At 44.0% G+C, this 27,785-nt stretch overlaps 1 protein-coding gene across 6 annotated transcripts in view; it reads left to right on the forward strand.

Annotated features, from left to right (window-relative positions):
* Positions 1 to 10,073, forward strand: part of KLHL3 (kelch like family member 3) — a 65,925-nt gene extending 55,852 nt beyond the window's left edge. For 5 of the 6 annotated variants that reach the window (XM_084636371.1, XM_084636370.1, XM_084636373.1 and 2 more), the window contains 4 exons: positions 2,989 to 3,117; positions 7,568 to 7,708; positions 7,910 to 8,053; positions 8,368 to 10,073. In XM_084636371.1, coding sequence (XP_084492497.1) covers positions 2,989 to 3,117; positions 7,568 to 7,708; positions 7,910 to 8,053; positions 8,368 to 8,396 — 443 coding nt within the window. In that variant the 3' untranslated portion in view covers positions 8,397 to 10,073. The remainder of the gene's footprint in view (positions 1 to 2,988; positions 3,118 to 7,567; positions 7,709 to 7,909; positions 8,054 to 8,367) is intronic. The other variant, XM_084636374.1, reaches the window with a different exon arrangement.
* The last annotated feature ends 17,712 nt before the right edge of the window (positions 10,074 to 27,785 follow it).

Below are 27,785 nucleotides of genomic sequence, written 5' to 3' on the forward strand. Positions count from 1 at the left end.
CACTTTAGAATATGAATTTCTTTCCATTTTGTGGAACTTTGTGGCAGTGTTTTTATTATGTAGCCCTAATTGCAGCGGGTTGTAGCTGTCTCCCGTACAGTATGTAGTGATTGGTTGGTGGAGTTAGCCCCAGTATGTTACAAACTTGAGTTCCTGGGATTGCAAATGGGCTGGTTTGGCCAGTAAATGGGAATGGATTGGAAATTTTCTTTAAAAAAGGGAGGAGGAGAGGAACTGAAGTCCGTTTCTCTTTAAGGAGTGATAGAGCGGCTAAAATCTGCTTAACTGCTTGTGGAGTTTAATAATAATTTCCTTAATTATTGGCATATTCATATGCTTATGATGTGCTTAGTAAACAGTGATACCTATGAAAAGCCAAAATGGGTCATATTCAGTTCGAGTGCTTAACAGAGATTTAAGAAATGCTGTGGTAATTTTTCTTTTAAACAAGGCAAAACAAATGCACGTGTAGACCCGCTGGAGCAAAAATAGCCAAGTGTCTTGGAGCTGAACAGGTTTTAAATCAGCAGGAGCGAACAACAAATTTGATATACGGCTTAAGCCACGGTCCAGAGTTAAACAACACCCCCAGAGTTCTAGCCACAGAGACTGACTATGATGAAAATTGACCTGGTGCCTACAGTTACTGACCATATCTAATAGTTGATGCAAACCAACAAACGTTACCTTGGTAGAGCATAGTCGGCACCAAAATGTTTCCTGCTTTGATTTGTTGACCTAAAACACCAGTGGAGTTGACGTGATTGCACAAATAAGTGTATGAAATGTCTAAAGAGACAGTAACAGGGGAGTGCAATTACCCGTGTACGTATGGAAGTGTAAGAAACTGATCTTGCCAGTGAAGTGTGATGGGACTGACTTTGACTTCAGCCAATTTTCACCAGTAGGAAGAAAGGCAGCGTGTCGCCCAGGACCTGAGTGTAGGCAGGCTTATTAGCGTTCATATTAGGCGAGGTTCAGACTGGTGCATGGGCCCCCACCACACTTCAGTTGTGCTTAATTTGAGACTTAATTGGTACAAAGGGCTTTTCAGGGGCCCTCTGTAATGGGGTGAGCTCAATACCCTGTACTGTTGAGATTAAAACGAAGAGGAGAATTAAATGCTTTACATGGCAAATTGGAGAAAGTTGGCAAGGTTTATGGGAGGGTGTTGTTTTAAGTGAAATTAGACAGTATCTATTTATTGAAATGTACGGTATGCTAAACAAAAGGGCATGATCTCGCAAGCTCTCGGCACCTGTGGCGCACTCTTAAAAATACCCATAAATCCCCAGACTCCAGCCGTTTCCCACAGATGATACTACTGAGCAGCACTGAGAAAGATGTAATAATCCCCACTAACAGTCACTACCAGAGTCACTCTCTGGAAGGACATAGGTTTCCAGTGTTCCTTAGTATGAACCAGGATAGAAGGAACAAAAGACTGGTGCTGGTTCTGGTTCTTGTGAACCTCTCTCTGGCATGAGTTAGCAGTTACTCGTGTGCATGGTCACATAGTCAGTGGAGCTGTGTGTGTAAGGGTTCATGGTCGGGCCCCCGCTGTGTGTGGTAACACTGTGTGAAGGAAATTAGCCTGCATCCTCTTGGAGTTGTAAAGCCATCAGGGAAAGAAGATGGTGGAAAAGACCAGACACTGTAAAAACAGACAGCAGGAGGGTCACAGAGCAAAGGGGTGAGCGACCCATTTAAGGTCATGTTGGACCCTCACAGAACATAAGTACTGTAATCCTGTTCACCTCAGGAGGGTTTTGGGCAAAGACCGAGGGTAGAATTTAAGTATTATTTTGTTGACAATGGTGCTCCGGGATACAGCCTCGTTAGATGCCCGTCATTTTTTTTTTCCCGTTCGTTTGTTGGGGATACCAATCGTACGCATGGCTCCTGGCATGCATCAGCACAACACGAACAAGATGATGCTATACACTCAGTCCAAAGGAGCGGACAACCTTGAGCTGCAGTTACAACATCAGCTCACTTTCGACTGGCCAGAATTCTTCAAAATAGGGATTTAGTGTTTAACTGTAGCCAGTGCAGATGCCTGTTGCAGTGGAGTAAGTTATTCCATGTTTATCACTTTCATGGCATCTTAAATATTGCACTGTTTTCAAACCAGAAGGTGCTACTGAGGTGAATGTAATTTAACTCCTGTGTAAGACCACTGTGAGGTAAATATTAGCTCCATTTTACTAAAGCAGAGAAATTGGAATGTTGTTCCCAAGGCAACATAATTGGCCAAATTCATGGCTGAGATTGTGTCCTAAATGGGTGACGCTTCCACATAGTTCTGCCCCCTTTACAGTGCATGTTACGCTAACTTAGTCTCCCTCTGAATCAGTTAGATTCATGCCCACTTATCAATATATAGCTTGCAGTATATTGTTTTTACGCATCACCTCTGCATTTGGCTAAGTGAATATAAAGGCGTATACATCAGCATAATGCACGTAACAGACAGAAAATCTAGCAACTGAATGGGAGGGTATAAGGATGTGTAAGGTTAAAGCAGGTGAAAGCCTGCTTTAAATGGACACCTTCTCCTGGGTGTATCAGCTGCAGCAGTTTAGAGTCCCTTACACCTCATAAACTGGGTGTGAGTGGGTCTGAGGGTCTGATTGTGTTTTCATACTACCTCTGAATCTGGTGCAGTGAATCACGTGGTAGAGCTGGATTAGAACTCTGGCTTTCCGGGATTCCAGCCTCCTGCATTTTCCTGTGGAGACAGTATTCGTGTTCGCCGCTTAAAAACGGGCACATCAATTGTAAATATGCTCTAACTTGTACAGTAGAGTGCCCCCTCCCCCCCACCCGGAAAGAGATACAGACTCACCCAGTGGCGCCCCAATCTCAATTGGATTTTTCGGCACTATGGTAGTCTACAAATGATTGATAATAATGTACCCTATTGTGATGATCAGATATTAAATGCACCCATTTCTCTCTGATTAGTCTGTGCCGTGTTTGTTGCAGGTAAGCTGTATGCTGTGGGAGGTTACGATGGAGCATCACGTCAGTGCCTTAGTACCGTAGAACAGTATAATCCAGCTACAAATGAATGGACCTACGTCGCTGATATGAGCACTCGGCGCAGCGGTGCAGGTATTGATTCTGAGACACCTGTAAATAAATAAATAAATCCTTTCCCCACTTCTCGGAAGCATTTAATTCACATATGTCCGGCTTTTATCCCCTGTCACTGCATGGTGAGGAAGTGAAGAAGTTGCGTTGTTGGGCTGCCAGTTCTGAGGAGTGAAGCTTTTTTCGTGTGGGTCGTGATCACATGGAAGCTTCCAACTGCTCCCTTGACTGTGTTAATCTCCCCCAAAATTAAAATTAATCTCTGCTTTGGACAGTGACTCTGAGAAATGGCATCATGTCTATTGTCTCTGAGTAGCTTCCATATCAAACTTGCCTTGTCCGTGCGGTAAAAAGACAGCTTTTCTAATTGCCAGCCCTGCAAACTCACCCTGGGACCAGAAAGCCAAGCTCTGACACACCGTCACTTGCACCTTCCACCACTTCATTTCTTGTCCTGTGGGCTTTCTCTTGATTTCCATAGGTCACTGTAGATATAGTAGGTGTTTCATAGATCAAAATTCACCTGCAGCAAGTGACCTAAAAACCAAGTTAAAGCACTTTATTCCATCTTAACGAGCGCTCCATCTCGACCCAGGTTTTAATGAGTGGACAGGCCAGAGGATTGTAGAATAAGACAGGGAACAAGGGATTTGTGTTCCATTCTTGACTGCTACTGAAGCATAGTGTGGCTATAGGCTACTCACAAAACTGATCAGTGCATTTTCCTAGTCTGTTGGAATGGGGATGATAATGCTGAGCCTCCTTGTGTAAGTAATTTGTATCCGTGGATGAAAGATGCTATAGAAGTTTTATAATTATGGTGTAACACGTGCAGTGGAAACTCACTTTTGCTGAATGTGAACATAGTGAAACTGTGTTTAAGAAGGTGAAGTTCCCACCCTGCTCCTACCACCAGAAACACACACTGACTAGGGCCCCAAATCAACCCTTTCCTCGAGGCTTGCCTTTATTACTAGCTGAAATAATAACGCATAAGCCTCAGTAAGAATTTTCTCCTTGACTGGCTGTAGCACTCTTCTCTGCAGGATCTCTCTCTGCCCCTGCCTCTAACTACCTCTGTCTCTGACATGCCAACCCTTTAACGCTCCTAGTTTGGGGCCCTCCTGATCTGACATCAGGGTGAGTCAGCAAAAGAGCTTTCCGTCTCTATGCAGGGCCATTGAACCTGCCTCACCCTGTCTTACAGGGAAATAGAATGAATATCCCACACTGTCAGTCCATGGCGATGTGCAATTGGCGTTCCTTGCGTATAGCAATTCTGGTTATAATGAATCTCTGCTTTTGGTGACGTTTCCTTATTAAACTGACTGTGCTGGGAGTCCTGCTTTACACGTACTTCTAATGCGAAACACAGAGGAAGGAATATAGTCGCTCTAATATTCTGAACATGCTCTCAATTGCCTGCAAATGCTGCTGTTCATTTTCTTTTCCTCGACTGGGTATGAGGTGCAGCAAATTATGGCAGTTACCAAAACAGGCAGTGAATTTTCCTCTTTTCAGGGGAAAATGCCAGTAATGGAATTCACTACTTAGAGCAATAAAAAGTGACTATCAGTATAACACTATTGCAATAAATAAAACCACGGTCAGTGCCTCCAGCATCATTGGCTCAATGCTGCCATCTAGTGTTCTTTGGGAAACAAGTGCTCCTGTATACTGGATAAAAGAACAGGAGTACTTGTGGCACCTTAGAGACCAACAAATTTATTTTGAGCATAAGCTTTGTGTAGCTCTCGAAAGCTCATGCTCAAATAAATTGGTTAGTCTCTAAGGTGCCACAAGTACTCCTTTTCTTTTTGCGAATACAGACTAACCCGGCTGCTACTCTGAAACCTGTATACTGGATAGTTGCAGTTTAATTTTGATTGCTAGCTGCAGGCCCTGTACAGACTAAAAAATACATGTATTCTGGCAGTGCATCAGCAGGCCTCTTTCTGTGTACTAGGTCAACAGAAAAGAATCCCATTCGTTCCTGGAAAGGATGTCCTCTCTTTGGATCTGAGATACCCTGCATTGATGCAGATGGAATCCTACAGGCACTGCAGGTGGAGAGGCCGTTTTAGGCTGGATGGGACATTTCTAACTTTTTTTTTTATTTTTCCTCTCCCAATCTAATAATCTAACCATCTTAACATTTGGCTGCACTTACTATTTAAAAAATGATTCCGAAAGTGTTGCAATTCCAGTGTGATATACCCAAGTGTAACACAAGTTTCCTGCCCGTTTCCCGCGGTCTCCCAATAATCACAGTATTAGCGCACACACGCTGGGCCAAATCCAGAGTTACTCCACTGAACCTGGAATTTGGCCTAATATTGCTGATGGGCTTGTTTCTCCAGTGCACAAAAGTTAAATACAGTATGTAATAGAGAGTTGCCACGGGCTGGGGCAGTTTTGTTTGGCTGCTGACATCCATCTGTGTTGCTTTCTTTTGACTCGGCTGGAGGTGGTCCAGACCATCCCAGGTGCGTAGTAGGGATTGGGGCGTAAATGTGGCTGAGGCCCACTTGGCTAAAACTGAGGCCAGATAGGATAGAAATGATGTTGGTAAGTCAGGGACAGCACAGCATATCTGCCTTTTGTTACTCATGTTCACAGTCTGGTTAATTTCTCTCCTGCTGTTAGCTTTTTTCCATCAGTTACTGCAGCACATCCTAAATCTAATGCAATGACTAGTGTAGTCCCCTTGATGTCTATGGGATATGAATCAGGCACCTAACTGAGCAAGTTGTTGGGGTGAAACACAAGAAAAACCAGCAGGCCCATTGTTTAAGGCAGCATTTCCCAAATTTTTTGGGCCATGGAACACTTTTTAGCCTATTACGGAACACTTAGAATATTATTTCGTAGTTCTTTGGTTTTCAAATTAAAAATTGCTTTATTTATGCTCAGATATATTTTATTTTATAAAACAAAGCAAAAATACAAATTCAAAATAACTTGAACTAACAATTTCTAACTAGAAAGCGCGTATAAAGTAGTACAAAAATCAAGTGCAAGAGTCCAAATTAAATTCTAGATTCTTTCACGGAACACCTATTCACATCGTGCGGAACAGCAGTGTTCCGCGGAACACGGTTTGGGAAACGCTGGGGTAAGGTAAAGGAGGGGCTGCAGCTTAGTTGCATTGGAAACTGGCACTGGGGGAGGGGCACGTTACAGCCGTGCTCTAGGATCTGAGCTTGCTGCTGATTGGTGTTCAGTGGATTAAGACGGTGATGTTTTGGTCTGTGATACCATGGGACCGGCTTGCCTAAAGCTGCTCCTCTCCCCATGTCACAATACGACAGTTGCTACTCACTAGAGGCACTTGAGCAGGGGCCTGCTTGGCTTGAAAGAGAGGGGTTTGCTAGCAGGGCGCTCTCTGAGGCGTTTGACTTCAGAACTCCTTCCCTTGCCCCAACAACCTGAATGTCTTGACCTCTAGGGCATGGAGGGTAGGCAGAGATGAGGGCTGGAGCCTGTGGATAGTGCTTTTCGGATCCATCTTTGTTTTATTAACATTCTGGCTGGTTCATTTTGACTGGTCTTGATCCTGCTGCTGAGAGTAAGTTGCTGGATGTGCTAATTCACATGGATTGTCAAAGGCAGCTAAAACAGTGCCTCCCAGCCTCAGTCTGTGGCCACTGGTACAGTGCATATTGCTGGCTGATCACACGAGGCCGGTTCACCCGCTTCCCTTACAGGGTCAAGGCCCGAGGGCCTGTGAGCACAGTGGCAGACAAGGAGCCATCTTAGTTGTCTCTATTCAGGGCAGCTGCTGCTATGTTAAGGTAAAAAGAAAAGAGCCATGAGCCGCTATCAAGGATTGGAGCCACCAAATCACCAGCCAGGGCAGAGGCGGTGCTAGCCCATTGGGGGCCCTAAGCAAGAATATTTGTGTGGGGGGGGGCCCTACACAACATGCTGGCTCTGGTTCAAGGGAGAAGAGAATGAAGCATCCAGGCAGTATGCACAGGAGGAAGAGGGAGAGAAGAGGTCTCAGTAGCTGGGGCGAGGAAGAGGAAGAAGAGAACCAAGTACAGGAAGGTCTGTGCAAAGGAGGTGGAGGAGACCAGCAGGCAGAGCAGCTGGGGGAACAGAACAGCTGGGAGAGAGGGGAAGACATGAAGAGCAAAAAATAGACCATGTGATTAACCTGTATTTGAAAAAGGCAGAGGCACATGAGGGAGAGAGCTAAATATGCAGTAAATACCTGCCCACCGTCACTGCTCCTATACAGAACTGTTGTCGCTGCTATTGTGCTGTTCCACAATCACGAATGGGAAGGGAGGTGTCCAGGAGACAGACACCTTCTTCCTCTCTTTCTTAAGCGGTGGTCCACATTATGGACACGACTAACCTAGCACACTAGACAGGCCTATTAAGTTTGCGGTGCTAAGGATGTGAAAGGTAGAGTCAGTTTCACTGTCCCATCCGGGTCTGGCTAATTCTGTTCTCTGCTTGGCAGGCGTCGGTGTTCTCAGTGGACAGCTATATGCTACTGGAGGGCACGATGGTCCCTTGGTGAGGAAGAGTGTGGAGGTTTATGATCCAGGAACAAATACCTGGAAACAAGTTGCAGACATGAACATGTGTAGAAGAAATGCAGGTAACCACTGTTTGTTTGTGTTCTGTCTGTATCTTCATTTCTTTCTTCGGTCATGTGGGTGCATTTAATGGTACTGTGCGAACACTGTTAAAATGCAAGGCTTTGGATGCACAGGCTCCTGTAATGAAGAAAAGATGGAGGGTGGGGGGTGTAGTAGGATATAGTATCTAGAGTTTAACAGCGTGTCCATTTTATTTGTAGGTGTGTGTGCTGTGAATGGGCTACTCTATGTGGTTGGAGGAGATGATGGTTCTTGCAATTTGGCCTCTGTAGAGTATTATAATCCCATCACTGATAAATGGACGTTACTGCCAACCAATATGAGCACTGGAAGAAGTTATGCGGGTAAACAGTCGGGGGAAGAGGTGGGAACAGAACTCGGGATGTGCCAGCTCCCACATATGTGCCCAGCTGCCCCTATCAGGTCAAGGAGTGTGTATCCCTTAACCTGAGGACTGTGCCTCCTGGCCACTTGGTCTTTTCTTTTGATGCCCCTCAGGGCTTCCATTGGAGAGGCTTTCTTCACAGAATTGGGGACGCCAGCTTCCTTTGCGCGCCCTGGCTGCTGGTCTTGGTCTTTGCAGCATATGTGTGTTACAGCATAACCCAGCAGTTGCTCCAAAGCTTATGTGAGGTCTGTTTGTCCATTCTCTCAACAGGTGTGGCTGTGATTCATAAACCATTGTGACACCTACTCCAGCTAATGCAAGGAGCAGCAGTGAAGTGAATCTCAATGGGTGTTCTTGAGGAGATGCCTGGCACCTGATCTAATCCATCTTATTGCTGTTGAACTCCTAGTGTGGCAAGTGCTGCATTAAGAACTTCCCCTTCTGTGGATAGTGCAGCAGCGTGCCAATCCCAAGGTGTTGCTTGTTGTCCTTGGTGCAATCAATTCTCTCTGAACAGGCGGTTTCCTGGGATAAACATTGTGCTTAAACTGATACTGGAGAGACTGAATTTCGTGTGTGAAACAAAACGCTACTGTAGGGCTTGTGAGTAAAAACAAATATACTGAATGTCTTCACTACTGATACTTTGTACACATCTTGAGTTAAGCTATTTACTCACTGCTCCTGGAATTTACTACTGACAGTGGAATCTTCTAACCACTGATCATCAGAAATATACTGGACCAGGGTGCTGGCTTGTGTTTGACACTGTCTCAGTAACATGTGTATATGTCACTGGACAACTGTATGTATCCCTAGCACACTTATGATGTGATTGGAGATGTACATTGTATGATTGTTTTGCTAGTCACATAGCTGCTTTTATATACAGGATAGGATGTGCTGGGCAGTGGCTTGCCCAGAGAAAGGTGAATACCCCACCACCCAAAGGTTGTTAATCCTACAGAAACATGCTGCTCTGGAGGGGCTTTTTGCTCCCATAAAACATGTACTGTTCGAACTAAAAAATCAAGGAAAGGAAGAAAGTCATACCTCTGTCCTGCATTTCAAGGCCATTTTGGAACAGAGCATTTAAACATAAGGATGTGTCTTACTGAGTCATTAACACATCTTGCCTGTATCCAGCCAAATAATCTTCCACCACCCAAGAAGTGATTAAAGACCAAGATAAAATGCCTACAGTGTCTTAACGCTTCCAGAAGAGGGAAATCGTATTCTTCAGTGTCATTGTTCTCCTTTTTAAAGTGTTTTCTGTGTTAAATACTTTCTTCCATCCATACCAAGCAGCTAGCAGGAGCCTTTATAAGATCCTTCCAAAAAGGGATTTTAAAGAGTGAAAGCTGGGTTCTGTTGTGACTTTTAATAATCTCACTTGTACCAAATTCATGCTAGTTTGTTTTCCCTTTAAAAGGATGGAATCGGCTTGCAAATTGTGTGTGTGACTCCCAGCATACCCTGCTGCTGGGAGTCATGACACACTTCTGGGTATCTGCTGTAGTTAAAAGTAACACAACAGGGTCCCAAAAGATGTTTGGAGGGCACAGGGGGCGAATAAAAGGTTTCCTCTGAGTTCCTCTCCCCACCCCCCCACCTCATGTAACTTTGTGCATTTTACAGGACTTTCAGGGTCAGTTTCACTGTTTTCCCTTATAGAGCCAGTCAGAGCTTTCCTATACGGGGAAATAGCCCTGCAGAATTACAGCAGTGGTATTATTCTGGCATAGCTATAGCGGTATAACTTCCAAAGTAGACTCAGAGACTTGGTCAGAAGGGACCATCAAGATCATCTGGTCTGATCTCTTGCAGGCCACAGAACGTTGCAGGCCACAGAACCTTACCCACCCACTCACTGTATTCCAGAATAAAAGTGATGTTTTCCAGTATAGCTTATAGAAAAAAGAACAGGAGTACTTGTGGCACCTTAGAGACTAACAAATTTATTAGAGCATAAGCTTTCGTGGGCTACAGCCCACTTCATGGGATGCATAGAATGGAACATGTAGTAAGAAGATATATATCTACATACAGATAAGTTGGAAGTTGCTGTACAAACTGTGAGAGGCTAATTAGTTAAGATGAGCTATTATCAGCAGGAGAAAAAAACGTTTGTAGTGATAATCAAGATGGCCCATTTAGACAGTTGACAAGAAGGTCTGAGGATACTTAACTTAAGGAAATAGATTCAATATGTGTAATGACCCAGCCACTCCCAGTCTCTATTCAAACCCAAGTTAATGGTATCTAGTTTGCATATTAATTCAAGCTCAGCAGTTTCTCATTGGAGTCTGCTTTTGAAGCTTTTCTGTTGCAAAATTGCCACCCTTAAATCTTGTACTGAGTGGCCAGAGAGGTTGAAGTGTTCTCCTATCGGTTTTTGAATGTTATGATTCCTGATGTCAGATTTGTGTCCATTTATTCTTTTGCGTAGAGACTGTCCGGTTTGGCCAATGTACATGGCAGGGGGCATTGCTGGCACATGATGGCATATATCCCATTGGTAGATGTGCAGGTGAACGAGCCTCTAATAGTGTGGCTGCTGTGATTAGGCCCTGTGACGGTGTCCCCTGAATAGATATGTGGACACAGTTGGCAACAGGCTTTGTTGTAAGGATAGGTTCCTGGGTTAGTAGTTCTGTTGTGTGGTGTGTGGTTGCTGGAGAGTATTTGCTTCAGGTTGGGGGGCTGTCTGTAAGCGACAGACAGCTTCTTGTCAACTGTCTAAATGGGCCACCTGGATTATCACTACAAAAGTGTTTTTTTCTCCCGCTGGTAATAGCTCATCTTAACTAATTAGCCTCTCACAGTTTGTATGGTGACTTTCCAACTTATCTGTATGTATATATGTATCTTCTTACTATATGTTCCATTCTATGCATTCCATGAAGTGGACTGTAGCCCACGAAAGCGCTTATGCTCTAATAAATTTGTTAGTCTCTAAGGTGCCACAAGTACTCCTGTTCTTTTTGCGGATACAGACTAACACAGCTGCTACTCTGAAACCTGTCAGTATAGCTTATGTTGCTTTGGAGGCAGTTTAAGCTATACTGAAGAAGTTATTTGCATTACAGTATTCACCTTGGGAGTTATACCACTACAGCTATGTCGGAATATTTATACCGCTATAATTCTGCCGGTCAGTTTTCCCATGTAGACAAGCCTTCAATATCTCCTTGCTCAAAAAGCTTTCAGTGTTTCCCTTGCTCTTAGAAAATCAACAGGGGAGTAGAAAAACCCTTTACAATTGTTTTTAAAGAATATAAAAATAAGTCATGATGTGCTGATTTTAAAGGGAGATTGATCAGGAACTGGAATATTTTAAAATGCAGGGCTTGTCTACATGGAGATTTAGTGCATGGCAAACTGGGGTAGTACACTGCACTAGCTTGCCATGTGCTAACTGGCTGTGTCATCAAAGTGCACTAAGGAACTTCTAGTGCATGGGAGCAGGGTCCACATAGCCAGCTAGTGCACTGTAGATTTACACCCTGTCTTGTTGTGCACTAAGTCTCCATGTAGACGAGCCCAAGTAGACTTTAAAACTGCAAGTTGACAGTGTCCCTTTAACCTGGATGCCTGTGGCTCAGGGCCATTGACTTCAGTGGGAGCACTGCATAGGCATATGAGCGGTGCATTTGATCCTCTCTAGGGAATGTGAAGTAGCATTCACTTATTCTGTGTTGTAAAGCTAAGAGTCAACTGTTCACTGGAATGACAATACTGATAGTAGAGAGACAAGGTGGGTGAGGTAATACCATTTATTGGACCAACTTCTGTTTGTGAAAGAGACATGCTTTTGAGCCTCACCGAGCTCTTCAGGTCTGGGAAAGGTACTCGGAGTGTCAGAGCTATATGCAAAGTGGAACAGTTTGTTTAGCACCAGTAGTTAGCACATCTTCCCAACGGCTACAACTACACTGCATACGATATTGATATTGGGAGCTGGGGTGTTGTGGGTCAGGTGAGGGGGTTCTGGAAATAAGTCAAGAAAGCAGAGCGTCCCATAAACCCTCCTCCACCCGTCACTCCACGCCCTACAATCCATATATCTGAACAAAATCAATGAAATTAGTAAAAAAAAAAAAAAAAAAAAAAAGACAGGCTTCAGAGTAACAACCATGTTAGTCTGTATTCGCAAAAAGAAAAGGAGTACTTGTGGCGCCTTAGAGACTAACCAATTTATTTGAGCATAAGCATTCGTGAGCTACAGCTCACTTCATCGGATGCATACTGTGGAAAGTGTAGAAGATCTTTTTATATACACACAAAGCATGAAAAAATACCTCCCCCCACCCCACTCTCCTGCTGGTAATAGCTTATCTAAAGTGATCACTCTCCTTACAATGTGTATGATAATCAAGGTGGGCCATTTCCAGCACAAATCCAGGGTTTAACAAGAACGTCTGGGAGGTGGGGTAGGAAAAAACAAGGGAAAATAGGTTACCTTGCATAATGACTTAGCCACTCCCAGTCTCTATTCAAGCCTAAGTTAATTGTATCCAATTTGCAAATGAATTCCAATTCAACAGTTTCTCACTGGAGTCTGGATTTGAAGTTTTTTTGTTGTAATATAGCAACTTTCATGTCTGTAATCACGTGACCAAAGAGATTGAAGTGTTCTCTGACTGGTTTATGAATGTTATAATTCTTGAAATCTGATTTGTGTCCATTTATTCTTTTACGTAGAGACTGTCCAGTTTGACCAGTGTACATGGCAGAGGGGTATTGCTGGCACATGATGGCATATATCACATTGGTGGATGTGCAGGTGAACGAGCCTCTGATAGTGTGGCTGATGTTATTAGGCCCTGTGATGGTGTCCCCTGAATAGACATGAACAGACATGAAAGTTGCTATATTACAACAAAAAAACTTCAAATCCAGACTCCAGCGAGAAACTGTTGAATTGGAATTCATTTGCAAATTGGATACAATTAATTTAGGCTTGAATAGAGACTGGGAGTGGCTAAGGTAAAAAAAATAATGGTTCTTCCAGCTGATGCTGTACTGTTATGTGTTGGCTCTGTAACTTGCTCACCAGGAGTCTGATGTAAAGGCCGTTGAAGTTGATGGGAGTCTTCCCATGGACTTCAGCAGGCTTTGGCTCAGACTGTAGGAGGCATCCTCACCCCTGACAAATGAGATCCTGTCATATGTGACCGAACCACCAGCGTTCATCCCTAAATAGCTACTCACCAGCTGTTACGCTTCAGCTTTGGGTAGTCTGTCCAATACTACATAAGATGAAGTAATTTTTAAATTAACTCCATAGTCCATGGCAGTGCGTTTTTGAGTAGCTCTAGAACGTCTCACGTGAGGCTGTAATACACAAGATGAAAGGTTGAGCCTCTTTAACAACTGAAGGGGTGCACTCATCCTTTAGGACAGTGGGTTTTGGTGTCTTATTGCTATTCTAAAATGGCATTTACACATACACGTGGCCTAAGGAAAACCACTAGCCCCATGTGCATACTGGACATGGCTAGGACCCTGATAGTTGGTCAGGGATCACTAATTGTGTTTTAGTCTCCAAAGCTATTTCTTATCAATAGGAAATGATGCTTCTTTCCTTCCTTCTCTAACGTTGCAGCATTATGCAAGTCAAGTGACCTCGTTTTTCAGCTATGCAATATTAACATCTGTAACACATGCCAAGCCCCTTGTAATATCCCCTAAAAATGCTTTTGAAGTTGTCTTACTGGATATGTGGTCTAATGTTTGTATTAATTCTGAGCACCTGAGCCAGATTGTTTCAAATATTGCCTTTTTTTAGGACTGAAAAAATGTAGCTTTAGAGCTAACAAATTTTAATGTAAATATTTTTATAAGATAATTTTTAAGAATTTTTGGATTACTTTTTATTGTCGATGACGTTATGTTCCATTCTGTATTGAATTCTTACACTCTAATGCAGTTCTCGCCAGCCATGGTGTGGGTGTGAATTTGAACATTTTCTGCACAAGAAATTACAGTGTTGTAACTAAGGTGGAATAAATTCTCTTTGCTCTTGTGTTAATTCTAACACATTAAAAGGATTCTGCTGGGTTCAACTTTATGAATTTAAAATGATTTCATTACCTCAATTGCTAAGAACAACATAGTAGATTATTAGATTTTTTTTTTTTAAAAAAAAAAGACTTTTAAACGTCTAATTCAACGTTCTCCTTTTCTGCTGTCGATTTAATCTTTGCTGTTCGCTCAGCTTAGACAAGGAAACCAGGCTGACTCTAGTCAGTTTCATTTTCAGTCTCTCCCCTATGATCAGAATGCTGCAATTGGTTGGGCTGTAATGTAGGGAGATGTGTTTGAGCCCAAACCTAATTATGAAAGCAAACCAGATAACTGTAGGAGGTTTTGCAAGGCCCTTTTTATTACTTTCCAAGCTGAGCATTGATCCCTTTGTAGGGTCAGGGCCTTAGGCCTGATCTACACCTAAAACTTTTGTTGACCTAGCTGTGTTGCTCAGGGGTGTGAAAAATTCAGACCCCTGAGAAATGTAGTTAAACCATCCTAAGCCCTGATGTGTACACCGCCAAGTCAATGGAAGAATTCTTCCGTCAACTTAACTACTGCCTCTCAAGGGGTTGGATTTACTACAGGGACGGAAAGCTTGTAGCTGTGCCACTGTAATGCTTGTAGTTTAAACGTACCCTTGGATTCCCTAGGGGTGGCTCGTTGGGGCCCCAGTGTGTGAGGAAGCCGTCTTTGAATCTAGGTTGTATACAGACAGACAAACAGCTTCTCCTGCAGACAAATGCCTGTCAAGATGTTTGCGCAGGACTGTACTTCTAAAACTTATGTGCAAATGCAAAGTCACTTCCCACATAACGGGTTGCCTCAAGTCTTTGGTTGTTTTTTAAAGTGAGTTTTGAATCAGCTCCACATTTTCCATTTGGGACCAATAGGTAATTTGGGGTGATCAAAGCCAATTTTCTGTTTGTTTATTTTATCTAGTTCCTTTTTCTATCTGGATTTGTAAAGCTCTGTAATTACCATAGAGACACTTGGCAACATTGCGTGGCAACGCAATGAAAGGTGACTACTGTTCTCTTGTTTGTGCTATTTGAAGACCGAGGGAAACCATTCAGCAATCTGTGGTGCCTTCTGATCAATTAGTAGCAATGGCTCAAGAGTGCTCTCCATTTGGTGGTTTTAAACTTTGGGGGGGATTCATATCTAATGTCAGGGCAGTTACACCATTGATTTTAACAAAATGGGATGGGCACATAAATAATGTCAGTGTTAGAATAATCTGTTGCTCCAAACTACAGTGCTTGGGAATATATTATGTATTATAGTGTGGAAGTAAGCTAAATGAATTCATTAATCTTTTCTGTTCTTATCTTTGGTTATGAGATTATAAATTATTTCATGTCCCTCTACAGTGGCAAAAAGGAAATGTTAAGGTTTAATTTGTATGTTTTAGGTGTAAAATAATTTTAAAATAATGGAAGAGCGTGAAAGAGTTTACCTGGATGCAGAGTTTTGTTTTTGTAAAACAGACTGTTGGGATAATGGCTGATGCTACGACACAGTCAATTGGTTGACTCCTTAAACCTGTCATTTTTTTGAATAGAATCATGGACTATCAGCATTGGAAGGGACCTCAGGAGGTCATCTAGTCCAACCCCAGCCATCACAACCCTGGGTTTAGCAGGCCAATGCTCAAACCACTGAGCTATCCCTCCTGCCGTGTCAAGGACCAAATCTCTTGTGAAGTAATTCACTTGATATGTGTCTTGTCCAGTTTGGCAAACAACTCAAGAAATGGTTTTCATAGAAATACTTCCAGCTTTAACAGGAAAATACATTATAGTTTCCAATACGCTTGCTTTAATTTGAATAAAAACTGACTAATGAAATTTCTCCTGGTGAGTTTGATTTGACATTGAGGCACAGTTGTCTTGAGGGATGTAGATATGTATATATTTAATGCAGCACAAACAGGCACTGATCTCGTAACTCGATCTGCACAAATGGACTCTTGCTCCACCTGGAGCCCCATTACAGGATCGGGGCCACCGTTTCATATAAAGAAACGAAATTGCTGTGGCAAGTGACAAGAGTCCTGGAAATCGAACAAAGACTCCCATAGAATTCCCCCTGCAGTTCACAGAATTTTTTTTAAAAAATCATTTTACAAACGTTTTTTCTATTACGTTTTACATGGTACATGTGGAAGTCTCCTCTGCTGAGAATAATGAGGAAAAATTTGAAAACATGTAACAAGTTCTGAGTGATCTACCTGCTTCTTGCAGCACTGCTGCTCGGTCAGTGGTCACTGTAACAGATCTGAAGCCTCCGTGTCTCAAGGTGGTTGGAGTAGAGGTTGCTCTCAGACCCTCCATGGTTATGTCTGCTTACAACAGGGTGAGGGACATGCTCCTAGGGATACATGTGCAGAGCTGCAGGTAGGCCACAACCCCTTAGGAGAGCTGGCAATGCTGCGGGTGGTTCAACCGCATCAGGGGAAGGACCTCCTCCTTCGTAGGCTCCTGACTGCACTGGTCGTCCTCTCGCGCTGCGTGTGCTGGTACCAGGGTTTGGCCTTGCAGGAAGTTCCTACAGTTGCACTGAGAGATCTTAACCAACCTGTTCAGGGCCAGTCTGTCTTATTTTCAGGCAGAGTTGGAGAATCATCCTAGAGGCACCAACAGTTGTTGTCCTGCCTCTACTGCCCCCTCTTGCCCTCCCATCTTTTTCCTAATAAGAGAAAAATGTTCTTACTGTACTTGTAACACAACACTGGGGTCATGTGCCTGTCGTGTGATCACGGTGAACATTATAGGGGTTGATTTCTCTAGGTCATGGTTTTGAAGTACGTAGACAGGGTTGTGTTGAATCTGTTCTTATTTTTTTTAATGCAATTTTCATGGGCTCTCTGTGGATGATACCTCTTCCCATCACCAGTTTCCTTTCCTCTTCCTTCAGGGCCCCAGATCTTGGTGACTGACCTTTCCACTGAGGAGGAATGGCTGGGATTTCTCTTTGAAACCTATTATTGGGGCACCTAGGCTGGCCAGAGGATTTTGTGCCGCATAAAGTGCTCAAGCTCAGTGTGCTACCTCTCTCTTACTGTACCTCTGCATCACACCTAGCTCCTGTTAGAGTGGGGTCAGACCATGAGCTAATACTGACCATCAACCCCTACAGCAGGTCCTTGCAAAAACTCTAGTGATCGAATCAAACACACAGTCATTTATTTTGAACTACGTGTTTTACACTGGACTGAGGATTAGACAGAAAAAAACCCCACCACTTAGTGCTTTATAGCCGTTTTCCATTAGAGAATTTGTGTTTAATATAATCCATTATGACTTTAATTTCTCCCTGATTGTTCCTAGGCATTCTCTTGTTAGCAACTGCTTTGGATATACTTTGCTAGAACTAAGATACCTGTAAATATTGGATGCGTATGTTAATGCAGGACAGAAGTGTACCCAAGGACATCCACAAACTCCACCATGGTTTTCCGGTAAGGAACTGAGTGTTGTGATTCAACATAATTGAAACAGGTCCTTGGATACTGTGGTGTGCCATAGAGACCTTGGTACATAGACCGCATGGGCGCATATGTGCTGCCTGTTATCTTAATGCTTCTTGTGGGGCCGCAGTGCTGGAAATAGGCACTTCATTGACGTTCTCTAATTAACTCTTACAGTTTACTGTAGATTTGGCTGAGTAACTCTCTGCTGGAAGCCCTTGATGTACACTGCTGTCTAACCAGGTGTACCAGTCTGTCCAAAATCACACCAGTCAGGCTACAAATGGTTTTCTGGAGGATGTTGATGCAACATTGCTCTGTGCCAGAGGATAGGAGTGAAGGTAGGATTTTTTGGGGGAGGTGGAGGGGAGCATTGTGAATGTGGTAAAGTTACAGTGGTCAGGAAAAGCATTTTGTCACTTGTCCCTAACCAAGGAAAAGGGGGGAGGGATAGCTCAGTGGTTTGAGCATTGGCCTGCTAAACCCAGGGTTGTGAGTTTAATCCTTGAGGGGGCCATTTAGGGATGTGGGGCAAAAATTGGGGATTGGTCCTGCTTTGAGCAGGGGGTTGGACTAGATGACCTCCTGAGGTCCCTTCCAACCCTGATATTCTATGATTCTAGGACCCAATGCTGAGCTCCTTCCAGACTTTATTGAGGGCTAGTTTGAGGGAGTTTTGCCTGACAAAAGACTGATTAGACTCTAAATTAGGGTTTGACCCCCGGTACCAAATCCTTGGTGGCTCCAGTATTTGAAATATGATGTGACTAGTCAGGAGGGCTTGGGAGTACAAAAGTTATAGTGGGTCCTGTTTCTTTTCCTGCCAGAACAAATGTCCTTTTCCCTGTGGGAATGGGAGGGTGAGTAGAGAGAAGACACTGAGCACTTTAAAGCTGGAGGCAGTGTCCATGCATAGAGCAAGCAGTTGAGCGCAGGCAGTTATTCATTAATGATTTCTATTCCAATAGCACTGAGGAGCCCCAGTCATGGACCAGGACCCCCTTTCGCTAGGTGTTGTACAAACCTAGAAAAGATTTTCACTTAGTTTTGAAATCCATGGGGTGTGTCCCTACTTAAATCAAATTCCTCTGGCGGAGGTGTGTTTAAGATCCCTTTCTTCATCAGTTTAATACCCCTTTCTTTCTTCCTTCCTTTGAATAGCAAGGGACGGATCCTAGGAATTTAAGCACAGGCTTCGGTGACGCATGTAACTCTGGAGACCCTGTTCCAAGGTGAGTGGGAGCTGTTAGACACAAGGGGTGGTGAAGAACTGTGAGGGGCACAGCTGGGGCTTGTTTCCTGTACCCAGTCCTCTCTAATAATGCTACAGACTACGGCACATACCCCTGCTGGGAGCATTCAATTCCCATCTGAAATTGGAGGAAACTTTGTAGATCACCCAACAGGAGGTTCCAGCAATAGGGTGAATTGAACCTCACACGGCAGCTGGGATCTGAGGGATGAGCAACATGATTCTTCATAGGTAAAGCACCTGAGACTTAATGGCTGTTGCATGATACTGCTGCAGCCTGCATGTCGATTGTCAGCATGGATGGATTTGTGTGAGGTTTTCAATTTATACTTACACCACCAGAGGCCGCCACACTCCTAAACAATGGGCAAAATATTCCAGACAGGAAAGCCATTTACAGGCAGAGCTGGGAGAGCCAGGCAATGTTCAGGTTCCCAGATGAGTGGCTGCTCTGAGCATGCCCTCCAGCTGAGATCAAAAGAAACTCCTCTGTGGCTTTTCTGTGTTTTTTGCTCTTCTCCCAGCGTGAATCATGCTTGAGCTGGGGGCATTTTTGGTTTTTCCTTTGACCTAATCAGGTCCTTGGAAATACAGAGCTGAGTCAGAGTTCCTTGCCTCCTTAGTGTTCTACTTCCCATCCCCTGGACTTTTTTTTAATAGTAAGCTGTCAAGAATTGTTCAGTATTTAGCATAGGCAATGCCCTGTCCATTCTGCATTTCCGTGTGCCCTATTGGATAAAGGATGCATCTTACTCTGATTCCTTTATTCAAGACACTGCTATTCAAAGGTTTTGGAGTTGTAACCATGTTCTTTCTCCTATTGCCGTGCTTTTGCAGTACTCAGTCGCCTATCCTCTTTCTTACGTTTTGCACCAAGCTCCATTTTTACATTTTCTCCCTGTCTGTTGTTTTTAATGGTGATTTCAAAAGCCAGTGTAGACACAGAATCCAGGAACAAAAATGATTGTGGTTGTAAAGTCGGTCTTCACGTGTGAATCCCTGTGAAATCCAGGAGATTTCACAAGTGCTCCTTATCCCAGTGCACAGATGAGGACGTGGCCACATTGAGCTGTCTCCTACTGTTGCCCTGCCACTGGGTGCAGCTCCAGTGACAGTCGCAAGAACGGGAGCCCTTTAGCTTAGATAAGACCCTGGAGTTCTTAGCACCCTTTTCAGATGACTTGATGGTAAAATCGCTGGTGCTGCTTCTACACCAGACCTCTCTCAATTGCTACCACTGCTGGAAAATTGTCCAGGAGAGTTTAGTGTAGACAAGGCTGCCCAGGCTGTACAGTAGGGAGATCCATGAGATGGGGCCAAGGAGGAAAAAAGCTGCCACTCCAGGCTGTGTTGGCGGCAGTCAGCACCATAGCAACAGTAGGGGCTAGGCTTCACCTCAGACTCACCTGCAGAACCCACTGGCCTCTCCTTCTGTGTGTTGGACATCATCTTTTACAAAGAAATGATGAATTTTGAGTAAAGAATAACTGGGTTCCTTGCACTTGAGCTGGAGGAGGTGCTCAGACCTGTTAGTCACTTGGGGGGTCTGGGGGCTCTTCAGATCATCCAGCTCTGCCTGTGACTTGCTTTAGTAGCTTGAAATATTTTGCTGCTTGTTGGGTGTGTGGTGGGCTGCAGTGGTCATTGCGTGTAATCCTTTGCCGTTCTGTGGTGCTTTCACCCACTGATGCACAGGCGCCAAGAACGTCATGGAACGGGTAGCGAGGCACTGTGGCCTGTTGGCAGAGAGAGGCTCTCATTACGTGTCATGACACAAGCTTTGATTGCTCACTGACTGTTACAAAGAACCATGTAGGCTCACTCCCCTGTCTGGGCAGGAGGAGCTCAGCTGCAGAGAATAAGTTCAGTGTATTTGTAAAAACTCCTGTTTCTGTGTGGCTATGGAACATCTCCCCATTCTCATCAGGGACTGTGCACAGATCTCCTGAAACACTACACTTGTAGCATAAAAGGAGAGTAAAAGATGCATGTGCAGAGGTAGGGAAGGAAAAGAAACTGCACCTTAAAGGGGAGAGTGAAAAGCCTCAAGTTCCAGCAGAGCCCTGTATGCTATTGGGGTTGAGTCATATGAAGTCAATGAGCAGACTCCCATTGCCAGACCCATAGCTAACTTTGAAAATCTCTGTCTAGTTGTCTAGTACTTTAAAAAAGTGACACTGAAAGAATGCTAAGGTTGTAAATTTCAGCACATAGAAGTTAGGAAATGCCATAACTAAGGTGCCCCTGCCTCCTTTTCTGCCAAAGTTGGAAGATGTAGTGAAGGAGTCCAGGGATTGTAGGAAGAGAGGAGATCATCTCCTGATTAAGGCAGTGGAATACTGTCGTGGAGAACTGGATTCTATCCTGGCCTGTGCCACAGACTTCCTGTGTGATGCTGGGCGAGTTATTTAACCACACTACTCACTGGATCACTAGCTGCATGTTCCTCATTTTCTGGGTGCCCCACTTGAAATCCTGGGTCTGATTTTCAGAAGTCACAGTTCGAATCATAGAATATCAGGGTTGGAAGGGACCTCAGGAGGTCATCTAGTCCAACCCCCTGCTCAAAGCAGGACCAATCCCCAATTAAATCATCCCAGCCAGGGCTTTGTCAAGCCTGACCTTAAAAACTTCTAAGGAAGGAGATTCTACCACCTCCCTAGGTAACGCATTCCAGTGTTTCACCACCCTCCTAGTGAAAAAGTTTTTCCTAATATCCAACCTAAACCTCCCCCACTGCAACTTGAGACCATTACTCCTTGTCCTGTCCTCTTCTACCACTGAGAATAGTCTAGAACCATCCTCTCTGGAACCACCTCTCAGGTAGTTGAAAGCCGCTATCAAATCCCCCCTCATTCTTCTCTTCTGCAGATTAAACAATCCCAGTTCCCTCAGCCTCTCCTCATAAGTCATGTGTTCCAGACCCCTAATCATTTTTGTTGCCCTTCGCTGGACTGTCTCCAATTTATCCACATCCTTCTTGTAGTGTGGGGCCCAAAACTGGACACAGTACTCCAGATGAGGCCTCACCAATGTTGAATAGAGGGGGATGATCACATCCCTTGATCTGCTCGCTATGTCCCTACTTATACATCCCAAAATGCCATTGGCCTTCTTGGCAACAAGGGCACACTGCTGACTCATATCCAGCTTCTCGTCCACTGTCACCCCTAGGTCCTTTTCTGCAGAACTGCTGCCTAGCCATTCGGTCCCTAGTCTGTAGCTGTGCATTGGGTTCTTCCGTCCTAAGTGCAGGACCCTGCACTTATCCTTATTGAACCTCATCAGATTTCTTTTGGCCCAATCCTCCAATTTGTCTAGGTCCCTCTGTATCCTATCCCTGCCCTCCAGCGTATCTACCACTCCTCCCAGTTTAGTATCATCTGCAAATTTGCTGAGAGTGCAATCCACACCATCCTCCAGATCATTTGTGAAGATATTGAACAAAACCGGCCCCAGGACCGACCCCTGGGGCACTCCACTTGACACCGGCTGCCAACTAGACATGGAGCCATTGATCACTACCCGTTGAGCCCGACAATCTAGCCAACTTTCTACCCACCTTTATAGTGCATTCATCCAGCCCATACTTCTATAACTTGCTGACAAGAATACTGTGGGAGACCGTGTCAAAAGCTTTGCTAAAGTCAAGAAACAATACATCCACTGCTTTCCCTTCATCTACAGAACCAGTAATCTCATCATAGAAGGCGATTAGATTAGTCAGGCATGACCTTCCCTTGGTGAATCCATGCTGACTGTTCCTGATCACTTTCCTCTCATGTAAGTGCTTCAGGATTGATTCTTTGAGGACCTGCTCCATGATTTTTCCGGGGACTGAGGTGAGGCTGACTGGCCTGTAGTTCCCAGGATCCTCCTCCTTCCCTTTTTTAAAGATTGGCACTACATTAGCCTTTTTCCAGTCATCTGGGACTTCCCCTGTTCGCCACGAGTTTTCAAAGATAATGGCCAATGGCTCTGCAATCACAGCCGCCAATTCCTTCAGCACTCTCGGATGCAACTCGTCCGGCCCCATGGACTTGTGCACGTCCAGCTTTTCTAAATAGTCCCTAACCACCTTTTTCTCCACAGAGGGCTGGCCATCTATTCCCCATGTTGTGATGCCCAGCGCAGCAGTCTGGGAGCTGACCTTGTTCGTGAAGACAGAGGCAAAAAAAGCATTGAGTACATTAGCTTTTTCCACATCCTCTGTCACTAGGTTGCCTCCCTCATTCAGTAAGGGGCCCACACTTTCCTTGGCTTTCTTCTTGTTGCCAACATACCTGAAGAAACCCTTCTTGTTACTCTTGACATCTCTCGCTAGCTGCAGCTCCAGGTGCGATTTGGCCCTCCTGATTTCATTCCTACATGCCCGAGCAATATTTTTATACTCTTCCCTGGTCATATGTCCAACCTTCCACTTCTTGTAAGCTTCATTTTTATGTTTAAGATCCGCTAGGGTTTCACCGTTAAGCCAAGCTGGTCGCCTGCCATATTTACTATTCTTTTGACACATTGGGATGGTTTGTCCGTGTAACCTCAACAGGGATTCCTTGAAATACAGCCAGCTCTCCTGGACTCCTTTCCCCTTCATGTTAGTCCCCTAGGGGATCCTACCCATCCGTTCCCTGAGGGAGTCGAAGTCTGCTTTCCTGAAGTCCAAGGTCCGTATCCTGCTGCTTACCTTTCTTCCCTGTGTCAGGATCCTGAACTCAACCAACTCATGGTCACTGCCTCCCAGATTCCCATCCACTTTTGCTTCCCCCACTAATTCTTCCCGGTTTGTGAGCAGCAGGTCAAGAAAAGCTCCCCCCCTAGTTGGCTCCTCTAGCACTTGCACCAGGAAATTGTCCCCTACGCTTTCCAAAAACTTCCTGGATTGTCTATGCACTGCTGTATTGCTCTCCCAGCAGATATCAGGAAAATTAAAGTCACCCATGAGAACCAGGTTATGCGATCTAGTAGCTTCTGTGAGCTACCAGAAGAAAGCCTCATCCACCTCATCCCCCTGGTCCGGTGGTCTATAGCAGACTCCCACCACGACATCGCTCTTGTTGCTCACACTTCTAAACTTAATCCAGAGACACTCAGGTTTTTCTGCAGTTTCGTACCGGAGCTCTGAGCAGTCATACTCAGTCAGTCAGTTGCAAATTAAGTCAGTGGGAGCAGTGCTCTGATCTTATAAAATGTGATGTAATGCTCACCACTCTGAAAAATGAGGTCCTAGACATCTCAAACTGCACACCTAATATTTGCGGACTGTTTGGAATTTAATCTCTCTGCCTCGTTTTCCCATCTATAAAATGGGGCTCATAGCTCCCCACACATCACACAGAAGTGTTGTGAAAATTCATTCAGTACTGTTGGTAAAATACTAAGATGCTATAGTGATGCCCCATGGAAATCCCATGAGAAAATGAATGATTTTGTCTTCAGAGAGTGGTTGAATAGTGTACACTCGTTGCTATATTTGCTTTCCACAACCGTCTGTATAACTTCTCATGAATGATGTACCCAAATACAAATATATAAACTGTATTGTTAAATTCATTCACCTTAATTTGGGTTATTGCTGATTATGCACTATATGTATCTTATGACTTAAAAACAAACTTTGTATTTGTGGATAATCTAAGCACTATACCCAGATGTACAGACACTTTTCTTAACCTGTGTATTTTTTAACATTAGCTTTAATAAGGCCTGGAATTACTCACTGAACAATGAGAATAAAACACAATATTGAATAGTTGCTCATTACGTGAGCCCTGTCCATCTTGTGCACTGAATGAGGAAACGTGCTGAAAAACAACTTATTGAGACATTTCCATGGCTCTTCCCAAATTTCTGGGTTATTCTTAAGAAGAAGAAGAAACAAAAAAGGCGCGGGGGGAGGCAAATAGCCAATTAAGTAGGAATGGTGTCTTTGTTAGAATGTGCACAGAAGAAATTCTGTGACGTGGTAATGGCCAAAAAAAAAAAAGTACATTATTGATAGGACAGGAAAGTGCTAGCTATATTTTTCTTTTCATAGGCAGGAAAATATTCAGGAAGTTCTTACAGCTGCATAAAGATCCCCAAGAATGGAGAGATTCCTGCTGGTTTGGGAGCAGCTTGGCAATCCAGTGCCTTGCACACATTTTGTTTGAGAATTGCTGGCCGCTTCCTTTTGAAAATATTTGCAATGTTTGAAATGTTTCCTGTGTATATTTTGAAGATGACCTTTTAATTGGCATGGGGTTCTTTATTTCAGCTTCATTTTAGTTCCAGTAGAGACACATGATACCACACCTGCTTTGATGGTGTGATTGCTTCATTCGATGTCTTGGAAAATTCTAACGTATGTAACTCTGTCTTTGTAATGCTGTTCAGTATTATACTTGGGCTGCAAAGGCAAAGTGTGTGACTCATCTCCCACCTTAGTTTGGGAAACTAGAACTGAAAGGAGAATCTCAGCTTTTATTATGTTTTTACAAGAATATTTGTTGTGAAGGTAGCCTTATAAGGTAGTGCAAACTGTAAGCTAATGTGAAGAGACAGTTGGAGTTCATTTCTGCAGCAGGGGGCCTGGAGGGACCTACAGCTCCTCCAGAACATGTGTCTTTATGTAAAACAAGTCAGTTTGGTTTTGGGTTTATCCCAAAGAATTATTTTAAGTCTCTTTATTGCATGGTAAGGGTGGACAAAGATTATTTAGTTTGTAATCTCTTTAGGGCAGGGACCATCTATAATAATTAGTAAATCTAATATTAACTGTTTCTTAGATTACTTAGATTGTGATCTCTTCTTTGTTCTGTGTCTAGCACATTCAGGTCCTGACCCATGGTTGAAAACCCTAGTTCAGGGGTTCTCAAACAGGGGTTGGGACCGTTTAGGGGGTTATGCGGTTATTACCTGGGGGGTCGTGAGCTGTCAGCCTCCACATCAAACCCTGCTTTGCCTCCAGCATTTATAATGGTGTTAAATATATAAAAAAGTATTTTTAATTTATTAGTGTTAAGGGGCTTATTCCTTCACCCACTTACTTCCCTGGTCCTTCTCGCATGAACAGAGAGCAACAATACCTGAAGTCCAAAGGTGCAAACATTCAATGTTTATTGGGGTGAACTTCCAGCAAGCCTGATTCCAGTTTCCTTCCTTAGTGTCCCCCTTCCCAGCTCTGACACCACAGAGCCTTACACCTGTGTCACTGTTCCCATTCCTGCCCTTAGCCAAACATGATTCCAGTTTCCTTACCCCCATTCCCTTTTCCCATTTCCCCCTTTAGCAAAACATGATTCCAATTTCCCCACCCCATTCCCTGTTCCCATTTCCCCCCCACACACCCACCCACTCACTTCCTGATTGACTGCAGACTACATAGTAAAACTTGAGTTCTGCTTAGCTATACCTTAACCAATCATTTTCCTGAAATTTAACTAACCAATCCTAACATATTGTAACATGATTATGTAACCAATTATATCCCACCACCTTAATTAGTTTACACCCAGCAAAATTAATTATACAGCAGACAGAAACAATCACAGAACCAGACAGAGATTATACAGACAAACAATAGCAAAGTGGGAACTATAATGACAAAACAATACAGAAGTGAGGATTTCACATCCCAGCTATTGATAAGTGAGTTCTTGCCAGACAGGATGCTATCAAACTAAGTTTTCTTTTACATCTTCTAGGCACTTCCCTTTCTCTGGAGGTGACAGGCATTATCAGGACAGGACTGTATTCCTAACAGCCCAATCGCACCTTATTTCAATGGGACTAGTTTGGAATGTGAGGATGTGACCAGTCGCTTCCCAGCTTATGGCTGCCTCTGTTGTTTAGCCAAAGGCCTTAACCTAAGAACAGAGCCTCAGACTGTCACAGTAAGAGAAGGACCTTACACTGGCAGACAGTGATTTTGATTCTTTCTTTTATACCTCTAACTAGCCAAGTGATAAGAATACACCTAAATTCTTAAAGTACAGGCCTTTGCAGACAGGCCTGAATAACTATAGCCTAACAATTAGGGGGTCGCACTCAGAGGCTTGCTATGTGAAAGGGAAAGGAGGACTTGTGGCACCTTAGAGACTAACCAATTTATTAGAGCATAAGCTTTCGTGAGCTACAGCTCACTTCCTCAGATGCATATCGTGGAAACTGCAGCAGGCTTTATATATACACAGAGAATATGAAACAATACCTATTCCCACCCCACTGTCCTGCTGGTACCATGTGCACATGTACATGGATAAGACTATCCAGAGTTATAACCGTAAATGCCGGGAAAAAAGTTTGAAAGGGTTTTAAAACTTGATGCTTCAATGGTTGTTAGGAGGAGGCCTTCGCAGAGGGCAGATTATTCCATTGGTTTCCACTGAGGGCTTTTGTGCACTGTTGTTTAAATCACCGCTTGCTGGACATGGATGGAGACAAGCTAGTGGGCTAGATGGACCAGGAACCTAAACTAGTGCAGTGATCCATATGTTGCTAGAGACACAATCCCTAAAATATATAAAAATAAATGTTTGTACTGACCTCAATAAATAAGTAAGGAGGTACCTCAGTTGTCTGCCCTCAGCCTACCTCTTGAAATGATGGCTGGTTATCTGGGGGCGTCACTGCAGCAGTGGGTTTTGAGAGGTGTTTTGAAGGAGTAGAGGGTACTAGCCTGATGGTAGGGACAGAAAAATCAAGACTCCTTTCTCAACAGTGTAATAGGGGAAATACAGAAGTGGCTGGGAGGCCTTTAGTTGTGGTAGGGCGTGAAGGTTAGATGGGACTTGTTGACGAAGGTGTGGGAGGGTCCTGCAGGTTAGGCTGAGGGGAGGGTGGAGGAAGGTCCTGGAGGTGAGGCTGAGGGGTTGGGAGCGTCCTGAGGCAGGGCTGTGGGGTGAAGTGGGGGGAAGTAATTAGTATCTGGGGGCTTTGGAAGGCAGGCAATGTTTG

The sequence above is a fragment of the Lepidochelys olivacea genome (assembly GCF_965140295.1).
Source record: "Lepidochelys olivacea isolate rLepOli2 genome assembly, chromosome: 8".
NCBI classification, from domain to species: domain Eukaryota; kingdom Metazoa; phylum Chordata; order Testudines; family Cheloniidae; genus Lepidochelys; species Lepidochelys olivacea.